General features: G+C 43.8%; 2 protein-coding genes across 3 annotated transcripts in view; one reads left to right on the top strand and one right to left on the bottom strand.

The window, feature by feature from the left end:
• Positions 1 to 4,480, top strand: part of gli3 (GLI family zinc finger 3) — a 96,843-nt gene extending 92,363 nt beyond the window's left edge. Inside the window, exon 15 of the mRNA XM_005449015.4 lies at positions 200 to 4,480. Coding sequence (XP_005449072.1) covers positions 200 to 2,589 — 2,390 coding nt within the window. The 3' untranslated portion in view covers positions 2,590 to 4,480. The remainder of the gene's footprint in view (positions 1 to 199) is intronic.
• Positions 4,481 to 5,528: 1,048 nt separating this feature from the next.
• On the bottom strand, positions 5,529 to 14,827 carry prpf4bb (pre-mRNA processing factor 4Bb). Of its 2 annotated transcripts, none has more exons than XM_005449016.4 (16): positions 14,622 to 14,827; positions 13,374 to 13,464; positions 11,964 to 13,099; positions 11,502 to 11,675; positions 11,105 to 11,260; positions 10,679 to 10,760; positions 10,370 to 10,571; positions 8,622 to 8,695; positions 8,382 to 8,472; positions 8,059 to 8,206; positions 7,818 to 7,955; positions 7,558 to 7,711; positions 7,352 to 7,466; positions 7,117 to 7,268; positions 6,902 to 6,988; positions 5,529 to 6,785 (listed from the first exon to the last, which is right to left on the bottom strand). In XM_005449016.4, exons 1-16 carry the CDS (start codon positions 14,678 to 14,680, stop codon positions 6,582 to 6,584), a joined length of 3,063 nt encoding a protein of 1,020 aa, XP_005449073.1. In that variant the 5' UTR covers positions 14,681 to 14,827; the 3' UTR covers positions 5,529 to 6,581. The 2 variants fall into 2 exon arrangements, with proteins under 2 accessions (XP_005449073.1, XP_005449074.1); XM_005449017.4 differs by having other exon boundaries at positions 6,582 to 6,785; positions 13,389 to 13,464.
• Positions 14,828 to 15,031: the final 204 nt, after the last annotated feature.

Below are 15,031 nucleotides of genomic sequence, written 5' to 3'. Positions count from 1 at the left end.
CCCAACTGCTGCCAGTTGTCTGTGGTAACATCTGTTTGAAAGATCTCTCCACACTTACACTTAACTTATTTGGCTTCTCCTCATCATCTTTGACTAATATCCCGTTTTCACCACACTTTTTTTTCTCCCTCCCCTTGTTTCTCTTTATCGTGTCCAAACTTTTCTCATTCCCATCTCTTTGTCTGTGTGTCTCTCCTAGGAACCTGTCTGGGCAGGCAGTGGGGGGTGTCTGCCCCTCAGCCACCTGCTCATGCTGAGCTGGGCAGCACAGAGCTAACAGTGCTCAACTTGCTCAGAGACCGGCGTGACAGCAGCGGCAGCACCACCAGTTCAGCCTACCTGAGCAGCAGCCGGCGCTCCTCCGGCATCTCCCCCTGCTTCTCCAGCCGTCGCTCTAGCCAGGCTTCCCAGAGCGAGGGTACGGCAGCAGCCGCCCACCACCGCCGCCACCACAACCTCAGTTCCACCGACTCTTACGACCCCATCTCCACCGATGCCTCCCGTCGGTCCAGTGAAGCTAGCCAGTATGGAGGTGGGGTGGGAGGAGGGGGTGGAGGGGTGTTCTCAGTTGGGGGCTGTGGAGGTGTGGGAGGAGTAGGGATAGGGGGAGGAGGAGGGGGATCACGAGGGATGCTCAATTTAACCCCAGCCCAGCACTATCACCTTAAAGCCAAGTATGCAGCAGCAACAGGTGGCCCGCCTCCTACGCCTCTACCCAACATGGAGCGCATGAGCTTGAAGACCCGCATGGCCATGATGGATGAGGGTGGTAGCAACCACTGTTTGCCACCTCTAGTCAGGCCACCTCGCTGCAGTGACGGCACCAGTGGGTACAGCAATGGCTACACAGGACATGCAGGTAACAGGAGGAGGGTCTTCTACCCTGGCGAGGGACCACTGAGTGGAAACCGGAGGGCTAGCGACCCAGTGCGGACGCAGGCTCCTGAAACTTGTAGTTTCCCTCCGGTGCAGCGCTTCAGCAGCCTTAATAACCTCCACCCCCTTCCGCCTCTTGCTCAGCACTGTACGCCGGAGTCTCGCAATTTGAACCTACAGAACTACACGCGCTCAGAAGGCAACCTGCACAGAGGCCTGCAGCACTCGCCATACACCCCTAGCATTGCGGAACAAGCGGCCTTAGAAGCTCTGGCAATGGAGGACAATGGGGAGGCTGAGCTGTTGCTTGGGGATGAGGATATATTACCAGATGATCTGGTGCAGTATCTCCACTCCCAAGTTCAGTTGGACAATGGCTCTCACATGCACAATGAGGACCAAATAGCTTCTAGCCAAAGGGACACCTCCCACCTATCTATGGAGGAGATAGACCAGATCCAAACTCCGGGGTCAAATATGGCCTTCCCTGGGTCCCATAGTCTTCAGCAGCAGCAGCAAAAGTTACGAGAGAGGAAGAGCCCCAGTAAGCTTCCCATCCAATGGAATGAAGTAAGCTCTGGGAGTGCTGACAGGTCTCCTCCAAGGGATCAAAACCACCATTCGCAGTGTAGAAGGTGGCCTAGCACAGAACACGGGCCTGTGTCTGCACCTTTTGGCAGGTTTGGAAACATGGTTATTCAGCAGCAAGTACCCGTTGATTTCCAGAACAGTTGCGCCCAAGCTAATCAGTCTCAAAGTGCTTGCTGCTTAAACCCTGGAGTGAAGCTCGAGACATCACCTAACTCCTGCTTGGAAATGAGAGGTACTGGTCACAACTCTACAAACAACTTTAATAGGCCTAATTTTACACAGATCAACAATGGACTTTTTCCCCAGGGCTTCAGAGAGCAGGCCTCCAACGGATTTCAAAAACAGAGCCACTTCCATCAGAAGCACAACAGCAGCTCTTGCCAGGTAGGAAACAACCTAATCCTTAGCAGAGCCTCCATGGATTACCTCCCCAGCCTCTCCCAGGGGTCTGCTCTTCATCACAATCGCCCGGTACATGTTCCTCATCCACCAATCAACAGGAACTTGGGCAGAACCCAGCAATACCTCAGTCCCGGGAGCACCAATGAAATCGAATCTTGCGTCACTCAACAAGCACAACTGCAGAGGAGCGGCGAGAACTGCTCCCTTGCGAATCAAGTTTCTGGGCTGAAGCTGGAGTCCCAGGATCATGGATACTTAGAGCAGGGCTTTGTTGACTGCCCCTCTTACGAACCAGCAGATCATAAGGCCGCCACGTTCCATGTTCTGGAAGATCAGTGCTTGTTGGACTCCATAGCTGCATCTGAGGGACAAGGTGGTGGAAGTGGCAACAGGGATTCGGTTGCTCTTCTCTCCCCTGGTGCAGATCAGGTGACCAGCACAGTGGACGGTAGTGTTCCTGGTGTATTAGATGAAGGGGTAAGTCTGGACTTCGGTGCCATGCTGGAGGATGGCTATGACCAGGGCAGCTTGGTCTCAGGAGCATTGAGTCCCTCCGTCTTCCAGGGTCTGTCCAGGACCTCCTCACGCCTCACCACCCCTCGGGCATCCGCTGCCTTCCACAGTGTGGTCCCTGGCCTAAACAACATGGCCATCGGAGACATGAGCTCTCTCCTCACCACCCTTGCTGAGGAGAGCAAGTTCTTGGCTATAATGCAGTAGCTGCTCTCTTTCTCTCTGCTTTCTCCTCCCGTAGAAAAATAAAGGAAAAGGAAGAGGAAAAACTCTGGTGTATGTGAAGACAAAGTTAAAAGCGATAATTATGAGAACTTTATGTACTTAGAAGTGTTCTGAAACAGGCAGTTGCCAAGCCCTTGCTTTTTTATTTTGTAAAAATGTCATCCTACGCAGAAATGGGATGTGTCAAAAATCGTGTATAAATAAATAGTTATATTCCTTTTCTGGAATGAAGGCTATTTTTGGAAGCCCTTCTCTTTGTAAAACTACGTGATGGTGAGCAAAAGCTCACACCCTTGAATCAGTATTCTGTGTATTGGTACTGTTTTTGCTGTACGCCCTGTTGGTAACAAAAAATATAAAATAAATGCATGTACTCAAGTGAAACATTCAACACTGTCTATACGGGTGCATAGACTAGCCCACGTGCCCACGTATCAGTCGTGTACTGCTCCCACTGGAACAAAGCAGATGAATCCATTGTCATCATAGGAAGTGAGACACAGGTCATGAATTCAACAGGCCCCGAAAGCAACTTTATATATCATAGGTTTTAACAAGTGGTATATTTACATTTGTTGTTACATTTTTGTTTGTACGTTCCTTTTGTGAAGCTGTAAATGTTTCAGTGCTTCTACCAAGTTTTGCCAAGTGGTGTTTTTCCTCGAGACGGTATCGAGTCCAAAACGTGGACCACACATCCGAGTCTTCAAGGCGCCGTAGATTGTTGTCTACTTGATATCTAAATGGCTTGATTTAGTTAGTCTGGTAAGGTACTCACAAGTGTATATAACTGTTTTTATATTCTGTTCGTTTTGTTGACGTTGGATTGCACGGTTGTTCGAAGCTGATGTGTAAATGGACTTTCTCTCCTTGATTTGGTGCTTTTTTTAAGAAAAAAAGAAAGAAACAACAAAAACGAAAAATGCTTACATGGATTGATTTGAGTACTTTCTATGGTTTTAAATTGTCTTAATAACTGATGGCGGTCCACAGCACACAGTTTTCCGCTCCCAATGAAAAGTGCTGTATAGTGACGTGTTTTGTTTTATAGGAAATCATGAGTATCGTTTTCTCCAAAGCTCTTAAATTCAGAATGTGTACTGCCATTAAGTATTGCAGTGACTTTGTCAACAGTGTTAGTATTGCCTTGCAGTCTTGTGTGACTGCACACAGAATATCGAGTAGTTTACCTTTTACTCTGCATCAAAGCAGTGAGGTACAAACTGTTTTATTGTTTTTTGGTACTTTTTTGGTCATTTTTGTAGCTGTGCATTGATGGTGTTTCCTTTTTTTGGTTTTGTTGTGTTTTTTTTTTTTTTTTTTTTCATTTTTTCAAAGAAGTAGAAATCATTTCCTTTGAAAGAAGGAAATGTCAGAGGTATGTGCCTTATATGTATCTGCCTGTCAGAAAAGAAAGAGATCACTGCCAATCTTCCATTGTGAATTATGAAAAGAATAAAAAGTAAACATGTAAAGTGTCTTGTGGGGTCTGAAAAAAAGAGAAAAATCACAGAACATTTATATAAGAAAAGTCTGAATATCAGAAAAGTTGAGATTTGCGAAATGCATTCTACTTTTTTTTTTTCGTTGTTGTTTTCACATTTATTGTGCTTTTATATATATATATTATGTAAATACATTACTCATGCTGTAGTTTTAGCAGAGGAACTAGGGCGGGGGATATCCTGGGCCAATACAGAACTGACTTTGATAGCAGGGATTCCCAGGCCCTGGGCAGAGACCAGGCAGATCTGGCTCAGAGCAGAGCTTCAAGTGCCCAGCGCTGCCCCTCCGCCAGAAGAGCCACTTTGCTCTTTTATAACTGACTACAAATGTTTGTATGGTTTTAATAAAAATGGAAATTATATTTTAAGTGTCTTCCCTTCTTTATACTGCGGTTTTGATATTTTATGAAACATATTGCTTTGAACTCTGTGCCTGTTTTCATAAAGACACAAGCCCAAGATAAGAAACCGAGCTACTTCAGTAACTCTGGACACATCCACCTCAATTTACTATAAATCAAAGTCACTAAAAGGAACAATATTATGCAAGTTTATTTAAAAAAAAAGAAAGAAAAAGATTGCAAGATACAAAATAAAATAGTCTGATGCTACTTCAGACTACTGTGTGGAAATATTCTGCCATTAAAAGTAAACACAATGTTCCAACATGAGTAAATTCATTCAGAGAGCCGCGAGTGTTCCTGATGCCCTCTTTTGATCATCAACAGAGACTACACTGTAAGGTTGGAGCTCATGAAGTTGATGGATATAAATTACATGTTTGGTTACATATTCACATTAGAAGCAGTCACGTCCTCATCTATGTTGAGATTAAAGCCAGCAGGTCTATAGCCCACGTCTATTTACAGGCCCCTTAAAGCTGACAGCCCATCAGCTCCAATCAGAAGTCCTTTTAGTGTGAGCACAGTGAGATCTTGCATCACTTCCATCCTCCACCCCCCACCCCCGCCTGACTTTCCAGAGCGAGAAAAAAAAATGGGAGTCTTTTCTAAGCGAGACTCCCATTATGCTTTTAAGGAGCTCGACACAAGTGCAATCATGCAACGAGAACGAAGGCTACGGTTAGACTGTGGAGAGGGAGAGCAAGAGACCTTTAAATTGTTCCAATGGGATACAAGATGGAGCACTTTTACTTTTGATGCTCCGAGGCTGCGGCTGTCTCAACAATTTTTTCCCTCCCTCTCAAAGAAAAAAGAAAAAAAGAAGCTTGCCACCCTTTCCAACACCCCCTTTGCATCCTTAAGAGTTCACTTAGCGGAGACGGAGGATCCTATGAAGTAAGACCCCCCCCCCCCCTCTCAAATCTGTTCATGCATCTCTACACCAGAAAAGCCATTAAAGTTATGGATAAACAAGCTAAACAGTGCTACGTCACATCCAAATGAAGAAAGGGTGTTTGGTATACAATAGGAAACATTTTATTACTAAAAACTTCTTATACTGAAGGTGCTCTTTCAGCAGCGTTTCCACAACTATTCTTTATTGAAATCACAAGATTTTTTTTTTTTTTAACCACTTACTTGAAACAAAAACAAATCATACATGAAATGACAGTAACTATGGACTATATACAACAGTGGGAGAGAGGTGGGGTTGGCTTCTATCGGCCAGCATTGTTTGGTGTTTTAACACACTAGGCTCATACAGGAGGCACTTGAATGTGAGAGCCTTAAGAGCCACGACCTAGCCAGAGTGCTGGAGGGAGAGGAAGGTTAAAAATGGAATCGACCGGCAACAGAAAACAATGACTATCCGCTTTAAAAATTAAGAAAAAACAAAACAAAAACTTTTTGTAAGGAGTTCATAATATGCATCTATTCCTTCAGCTCAGACCTCGAGGCCCGAGGACTGGTTAGTGGTGGAGCGGGGAGGTTGTCGTCGTCACATGTGGGACACTGATGCACATACAGAGCATTTTTACAGGCCTGCACCACGCAAATCTATAGCACAAAGGGTGCACATTCAAAAGCATGCATTGCCCCACAATGAGCAATGTGGTTATAAAAGAGGAAAGGTGTGTTTATGTTTAGACGTCTGCAACTACGACAAAATTCAACTGTCTGCTGCTCGAGATTGTTAATGCAATAGACATACACAGTATTTACAGGAATCATATTTTTTCTTTTAAACATCTGTTTTTCTGATGCCAGTTAAATTAAAAAAAGAAACTAACTCATTGGATATCAGGGAAAAGTTTACAGTGACAATTGCAAAAAAAAAAAAAAAACCCTATGTTTTCAAGAATGGCTACCATTTCAATGATCTATTTACAATAAAACACAATTATGCATCCATAAACAAAATGATGCTGAGGACGAAAAAAAAAAAATCCATGACATTCTGAACAGAAGTCTGTGAGTTGGCTGCCTCACTGCAGAGTTCCCGTCAGAGCAGGTTTAGTGGTTGGCTCTGTCTGTGTTGCTTTGGGAGTGTGTGGCGTTCAGCGTTTCAGATCTTCTCCTGGATAAAGGGGTGCTGCAGAGCCTGGTTGATACTGATGCGCTTGGCAGGGTCCAGCATCAGCGTTCCATCCAGCAGGTCCTTCAGCTGCATTACCTTCTTCCTCTGGTCCTCGGGCAGCCGCTGGCCTCCTATCATGTCTGCCAGCAGGTCTTTGGTGGGGTTGATGGTGCTCATCACTGTCACCTTCTCCTAAACGTGTTGAGCAACAAAAATATTAAACTTTTAAAACCACTATTAAAATAGCGGGACATATATATATATATATAAAAAAAAAAAGGGTTTAGAGGCAAGAAAGAACACCTTACCCTTTCAGTCACTTTGTCTACTTCAATGTACAAGAAGTTCAAATTCTGATCGAAGTGCTGGTCTTTGAACAATCCTTTACGGATCATCTGTGGAAAGAATCCAAAACATTGCATCAGTCTTCTTGAACAGAGCACAGTAGAGCAACACATCTCCCTTCATCTAGAAAAGGGGAAACAATCACTAAAGGAACTGAAATTATATGATGCAATTTCACCTTGTTGGGCATCTTGCCCTTGAGGTCCATAGCTAGCTTGAGCATGTGATTGTTGGAAGATCCGGGAAGCAGGATTTTGCCCGTGTAAAGCTCGTACAGAGTGCAGCCGACGGACCACATGTCGATGCCATAGTCGTACGGCTTTCCTATGACTGAGAAGGAAATTATGAGCAACTTCAAATTTAAAAAGAGCTGATTAACGGTGAACATGGAAAAAATAAATAGTAGTACTTACTAATTTCTGGAGCCCTGTAAAATCTGCTGACCAGATATGGTGTGATGTCATTGTCAGCAACATGTGATGCCGAACCAAAGTCACACAGCTTCAGGATGGTCTTTGACTCGTTCACCTTTTAAAGACATGAATAGAAGTCACGTGTGGCACAGCTACTTTAGTCATTCTGTGAGCCGATTTAAGATGACTGAGCATTTGAGTCATACCAGGATATTATCTGGCTTGATGTCGGCGTGGAGAATGTTGCATCGTTTGAGCAGCTTGAGAGCCAAGAAGAGCTGCTGGCTGTAGGAACGCACAGCTTTGATGTGAAGCCCAACATCTTTACCGTACTTCTTCAACACCTCTCGCAAATTCATGCTGCAAATGAGAATTTACAAACTCATGAATTATGCTGAGGTAATTAATGAAAAGCACACCTCTCAAAATATGATGAAAATGAATGTGATGTCCTCTCTCTGAGTACCTTAGAGGCTCAAACACCAAACAAAGATGCTGCTTGTGGTAAAAGTGCCTGAAAAGGCGCAGGCAGTGGAACTTGTCATCGGGATCGGCGTCATTCAGCTTCTTGAGGAATTCCAGCTCTTTTAAACCAGTCTTGTGCCTGTTAACCAAACATACATGCTGTCAGGAGTGAAGCCATTACAGCATTTAAACAGATCCATAACTTTCACATATGAAATGCTAACATTCATGGGAAGACTCACATGAGCTCGTTGTTTCGGATGATCTTGATTGCCACCTCCTGGCCGGCTCGGGCAGTGTCTCTGGCTCTGATCACATTGCTGAACACACCTTGTCCAGTGTAGCCATACACGTCGTAACGTTTGTCCAGCGTCTCCCCGATGTTCACTCCTAAACAACCACACAATTTACAAATTTGTAAAATGAAATGAGATGAAGTCTCTCGTTCCACTTAAAAACCAACTTTGATGTGTGACGAATGCAGGCTACAACCTTCATTCCTGGTGACATTAAACAAGCATAAAATGTCACCTTAACCTTCAGTTAACAGAAAGGAAACACTTACGGTAGTAACCCTCAGCATCAGTCCAGTTGTCCCTGAGGTTGGGGTTCTCCTTGAAGTCCTTTCCTACACCGGCTGCTCTCATCCTGGCACTCTGCAGAAACAGCATGAAAAAACAGAGGTCAGTAATTCACTGGTGTGCCACAATAATTTACACTCTTCTGAAGAACGACACAGAGACACAAATTAAAAATAAAGGAAGATTTTAAGACGCCCTACTCAGCTCAGTATTTAAATACTTACGTCAAAGTCTGCAGCAAACATGTCATCTGACTCGGTAAACATGTCTGGAGCTGAAGGCTTCTTCGGGTTAGATCCTGAGACACACAACAACAACAACAACAAATTATACCAGCAAAAGATGAGTTTCTGCTCATTCAGCATGTTGTAAAACAGTATATCTGGAACTTGTGTTTGATTCACATACTCTGCAGAGATCAAAACATGCTGCAGGTGGCAGAGACACCAGGCTTTGGATTACAAGCCAGCAACTGAATGAACACATGACAGAAAGAAACAAAATTAAAATCCCTGCATCACAAAACGCTGCATTTCTCACACAAACGAGCCACTAAATACCCTTTTTAGACATGTGTACTTCCTGTACTGGACGTTTTTTTAAACATGCTCCTGTGTTAAAGTGAAAATACCAAATTGTTCCAAACTGCAGGGAAGCAATATTAATGCAGCGTCCTAGCTCCAATTTCAAGTAATGCAAAAACGCTTTTTTATCACATTTCACGTTTATAAACTTGATTTGATTCATTTCTGCTGAAAGGACCGTGACAAAACCAAAAGAAAGAAAGAAAAAAAACCTGAAAAGTGCCATTTTGCTTTCAACAAAAATCATAGCCAGAAAACTGGGAACAGACTGTCCAAAAGATTGCCATCTCTGACAGAAGGAGCTTTTAACGGTTAGGTTTCATCTCTCCGCCATGCTCAAAGAAGACTGTGCTCTTCAGTGATCAAGTAGGCACAGGCAGCGACTCAAATCTCTTTTCAGAAAAATTTCAAAGGCTTAAGTGAGGGGTGAAAGTAAAGGAAGGACACCGCAGGACAGTCTGTCGTTACCTGGGTCAAGCTGTCTCCTTTTTGCTAAGATAACACATGAAGGCACGTTTGTATTTGGCCTAAAACTGACCATTTTAAACGAGCTCCGTGTTTGTCATGTGTTTTCAGCGGTCACTTGTATTTAAATTTGGATTCTTCCGCTTCATATGCAAAACAAAAAATAAACAGCATTGCCATTCGCAAAGACCAAATGTGTTGATTTAAACTGGTGGGAAGTGCAATGCATTTATGTTAGCTATGGCAGAATTAAAACACTACAGATGGGGTCTCACACTTTTAATTCATTCATTCTGTCTGTTAAAATTCATAATAAAATTCAGTAGCGCATAAAGGAGGAGAGTATACTTTGCAGCACGTCAGGTGAGTATGCAGTCCTGTAGTATGGCCAAGGACACATCAAAGAACACGCTGCTAAAAACAAGTGGCTCTAACACACCCAGACCTCCTGCAGTTCAAGCAATCAGACATTACTGTGTCCTGAATGCATTCACTCCTGTGCTTAAGCTGTTCACTTGTGATCAGATCAGCCGAAACATCCTCCAGTGTCAGGTGCGAAAAGATATTTAAACTTTGCCTCTGCAGTATTTCTGGAAATAACATTTCAGCTAAAAAAAAAAATAAGTAAAATAATAATAAAAAAAATAATAAAAAAACTCTCAAAGGCTTCTGCTTGCTCTTATTGTGACAAGCAAGTAATAAGGTAACATACAAGAGTCTTTAAGATTTAAAAGTCATTCTCCATGCTAACCGGGAGAAGGAAATGAACATATCTGCATCCTCCCACTATAATCCATTACAATCCTGGAGTATTTTAAAGACATCCCCTGAATTTGCAGCTAACCAGCTAACTCACAGCTGACAGTGTGGTTCATTCAGTTGGCCTTGTATGCTAACAGTCATCATTCTGACTGGAACATTACCGTCTTTCTCCTGGGCGATGAGGTTGTGCTTGGCTTTGATGCTGGCCTCGAAGGTGTTGAGATTCTCACGCTCGTACTCCTTCACGTCTGCGGCTACTCGCTCCAAGATGTCATCGGGTGAGGGCGAACGGCTACGCGTGCTGCTCTGGGGGCTGCTGGGCTCCGATGTCTGATTGGTGTCCTCGTTCACGATTTTGTACTTCTGTAAGATGGAAAGAACAGCTGATGTTTGTAAGAAGGTCACTCATCAAATCCACTTATAGAAGTTACAAAAATGCCAGACATGAATTAGCGTGGGTATAAACAGACCTGGACGATGGCCATACGCTGTTGGCGGCGCTGCTCAATGAGAGCTTCTTCATCTATCTCCTCACCATCAAAATCCTCCAAACTGCAAAAACGTGCCAGAAATTAAAATGACAAAGGAAACACTTTCCTGTTAATGACCAAGCAACAAATCGTGTCCTGATGCATTAATGTGAAACAGGATATCATATCAGCTACAGATTATGGACGTCCTCAAAGACGAGATGGTAAATCTTGTCTCGTTTCTAATCGATATCTACAAATGCTAAGGACTCAACTTTGTTTTGATTCATTAGTGCCAGCATTAATTCACCAAAAGCGGTTGATATGAATGGCTGCATAGAAGTTGTACCACACCGTTTCACAGCAAATTTGAACTCTGTATGGCGAACCCGATCGGATCTTAGTTTTTATATCACTTTTACTTACACTTCTTCCTCTGAGGACTCCTGATCGACTTTCATGCCCTCTGAGAGACTTCCCTTAAACTTGTCTTCATCTCTGCCGCGTCGCCTTCTTTCCCGATCGCGGGACGTTGAGCGTCGATACTGTCGGAGTCGACCATATCGGTCTCTCTCCCCAGACCTGTGAGGCATAGAGATGATGACAGGGATCATCATTTACTTCAAATAGAAAAGAGGGGAAAAAAGTACTAGCAGACAGGTATATAAACAGAATTCATATCTAAACAACTGTCGAACCACCAAAAACTAATTAAATTAGAGAAACTCAAGAGTTCTCCTGTGATTTTTGAGAACTGCTTTGTTGTTGAATAATGTCTTCTGTCACATGTAGAAAAGTTGAGTGAAAAGTGAGCTGCCATCACCTCCGTCTCAGTGGAGACCTGCTCCGTCTGCGGGGGGAGGAGCGGGAGCGGCGGCGTGGCGATGGGGACCGTCGTCTTAGAGGCGAGCGACTCATCCTGCGGCGAGACGATGATCTCGGACTGTTATCGCGCGATCGGTCTCTGCCTGGTCCAACATCTGCCCGAGAGCGCTTCCTGGAAGAACATAGAAAATAATATTTCAAAATCTGTCATAACTTTACGTTTGCGCCTTTATGACTTTTTTTTTCTCTGCAATTTTGGATCAGCATTTTAGCTAAGTTAAATATATCATTATCTTCCAGTTCTGAAAAAAAAAATCTTTCGTTTTTATAAATGAACACTTAAATATTTTACATTTTTGCAAACTCACTTTTATTCATCTGAAACTGAAAGGCAATTCTGTCATCTGTCACAATCAGCTTATTCTGGGAAACGGTGGAAAAGCCAGAGGTGTGCACTAACCTCAGTGGTGACTCCTGCCTCTCAGCATCTCGCCTCCTGACCTCTGGTGAGCGGCTACGGCGTCTCTGGGGCGAGAACCTAGTTCTGGAAGGAGAGTGGCTCTGTTTTGATGTCCTTTCTGAGGCACTAGCCGAAGGGTAGCGGGCATCTCTATGGCGAGGGGAAGCGCTGCGTTTCCTTGCAGGGCTGTGAGCCCCTCGTCTATGAGGGGAACGGTTTTCCTTTCCTAAAGAAGTGTCCTTGGATGGTGACTTGGCTGGCCGTTTGTCCCGGTCAGCGTCTGAGCGACTTGGCCGTTCCCGTCCAGGCGATCTGGACCGTCGGCTCACTCTTTCCTGGTTGGGTCTATCATCCCGCTGCGGAGAGGACCGTTTATCAGTGCGGCCGACTTTCTGCTCTGCCCTGAAGCTGGAAGGAGAGTTGGACTTCCTTCTCTCCTTGGACCTATCAGTGCTGTGTGAACGCTTCCTGTCTTTTGACCTGCTCCTTCCACGCCCTCTGTCTTTTACACCTGTGTCCTTGGTGCTTTTGGTCACCTTGTCCTGCTTAGACTCCTTGGCCGGCTTGTCTGCAGACTTACTCCGACTACGGCGTTTGGAGCTAGACTTACTGCCCTCTGTTGAGTCCCGTCTAGATTTGCCACTTTTTCCTCCTCTGGGTGATATAGGTTTACCTGAGCTGCCCCTTTGTCGTGGTTCTCCATTTCTGAACCTTGCATCTCCATCCTCTTCAGATCCAGAGTTATACCCCTGAAGAATCAAACCCATGCCAGACTGAACTTTTCCCTCCATCAACTGGCTGTCAAGTTCAGCTTTGATCATGGCCCTCTGTTTCTCCAAATCCTCCAGCAAGGCCCTGTCATCCAGACTTGGATTTCCAGAAGAAGGAGAAGATTCAACTTTTCTATGAGTAGAGGAGCCAAAGAGGACAGCGGCGGAGGGAGAGGAGCCCTCTTTGCGTTTGTGTTTCCTATGTTTGTGACGATGCTTGCGTTTGCGGTCCTTGTCCTCATCAGAGGCATGTTTGTGCTTTTTGTGCTTACTGCGATGCTTGTGTTTTTTCCGCTTGTGTTTACCGCTACTGCTGTGATGTTTGGACCCCTCCTCTGTCTTCTCGCCGTTAGTTTCAGCCTCCTCCTAGCATGTGAACATACCAGGATAACAATCAATTTAGTTGACAGATGATCTTTGTAATTCTTAGTTATGGTGTAAACATAGATACAATCTTGTTTTCTTTGAGTTTTTACCACCTAACAAACCTAGACTGTATTCAGAATGACTGATATAGACAAAAAGTGTTACTAAATTTTGGTTAAAGGTGATCTTACAGCAAGTTATAGTAGCACAGTTTGTTATAGTTTGAGATTTGTGTTAAAAGAGATGACACCACTGATGGCATTTAGGTCCTCACATTGTCAACCCCTACCTCCTCCTCCTCCTCTTCAGATATGTCGCCACTGTCCTCATTTCCACTTCGTTCATGGCTTTCCAGATCTTGCTTCCTGTTTCAAAAAAAGAATATTTAATTACTTTAGTGCTAAATTATTTGGCTGACTGAAGTCAAAAGGAAACAAAGGTCTAAAAAATACACGCAACTGGGTTAAATATAGTTTTTGGACTGGTAGTAGGAACACACAGCCTGACCCTGAATGCAACTGATAACATGCCATAGAATGAGACACACAGAGTTCTGCCATCTGTCCAAAATACTGACAGGTGCTTAAGTTTAAGTAACAGTGTCTGGGATATAAAAAACTATGATAATCAACTAAAAATTTCATTTACACATCAAATCTTTTTTAAATCTGGCAAAATAGGAAACTCTGTCCAATTATTATTTCTTTAACACACAATGAAGTGAACACTATTCACAGCAGCAAACATCATACAACATCATCATCAGTGGTTTTAATTTTTATACATGCACATAAAAAAAGACCATAAAGCTGGCTATTCTTTCCTCGAGGTAACTTGCAGACATCGTGAGCATTTAGTCTAAAAATCAGTCCATAGATTACACAACATTCATTTCCGAGTTTAACCCATCATCGCCCGAAGTGTAGCATTTTAGGTTACCGTAAGGTGTTTAACATCAGGTATACCGGGATTATATAATGTGGTCAGTTTAGCAGGAAACTGTAGAAATACTCATCAGAACCACTCGTTGATGAGAAAGTGACACTCGGTAAATCCCCGTGTAACCTTCACTTGCTCCCTCTTTCCCCGAGCGAGACCGCCAAGATGATTTTCACTCATTAGCTCTGACATGCTAACCGTCTTTAGCAAAGTTAGTGCTAACCAGCTACATCCCGTGAATAATTTTAGCTATGCTAACTTACATTACATAATAGCTGCTTGGGAGGGAGTACAAACCTTACACTGTGTGTGGCTTAGCAGGTACACTTTATTGAGGCAAATACACACAAACGCGGATGAGGTACACTTCTGCATGCTATCACCGAAACTTAGTGCTAGCCGCGCTAAAGAACGTTAGCTAGCTAGCCAAGAACGTTAGCCTATCTTGAGCATGCCCCGGCAACAACGTGAACCTGCTACTCCGTTAGCCCCGGCGATGCTAACACTTCCCTTCATTTTCGACCTGAAAGAGGCCTATAACTTACTGCCACAAACTTTAAATATCTGTAATTTAATAACTTACACGTGCTCGTTGCCATTATTCATTCTCCTGGACGAGATGTCCATCTCAACGTCGGCCATTTTCCTCAGCTGAGGGGGCTTTTTCTTCTTCGGCTACTTTCACCACATGGGTACAATGATATCAAAATACTGACACGTTCCTCTGGTGTTTTGGCGGCGCATCGCAGTCAGGATTTGTGCACTGAAGTCTGTTCTTTGTCCACTAGAGTGTGTGCTCGTGTAACTTGAAATGTTCATATTAGCCACTTACGTCACACACATATACACCCCCCCTCCCCGAACAACTGCCAAATTAAAATTTTTGAAAATTTTTGGTAATTATGTCAAATCTTTCATCTATTAAGCATCTTGAAATTTCAAGTTATTTCTGAGTGGAAAATTTGTAATAAGCAATTCGAAATGTAAAGTTAT

This window comes from Oreochromis niloticus, linkage group LG9 (assembly GCF_001858045.2).
Source record: "Oreochromis niloticus isolate F11D_XX linkage group LG9, O_niloticus_UMD_NMBU, whole genome shotgun sequence".
In the NCBI taxonomy this organism is placed as follows: Eukaryota; Metazoa; Chordata; class Actinopteri; order Cichliformes; family Cichlidae; genus Oreochromis; species Oreochromis niloticus.
Note: the sequence above shows the minus strand (reverse complement) of the source record. Positions and strands in the feature narration are given on the sequence as shown.

What these genes read in the sequence shown, in the direction of transcription:
- prpf4bb (XM_005449016.4), bottom strand. Translation starts at nt 14,680, where the DNA reads ATGGCCGACGTTGAGATGGACATCTCGTCCAGGAGAATGAATAATGGC. An exon ending in GAGTCCTCAGAGGAAGAAGT is followed by an intron (nt 10,761 to 11,104) that starts GTAAGTAAAAGT and finishes ACGTTTTTGCAG; the next exon opens with TTTGGAGGATTTTGATGGTG. An exon ending in AGGGCAAGATGCCCAACAAG is followed by an intron (nt 6,989 to 7,116) that starts GTGAAATTGCAT and finishes TTCTTTCCACAG; the next exon opens with ATGATCCGTAAAGGATTGTT.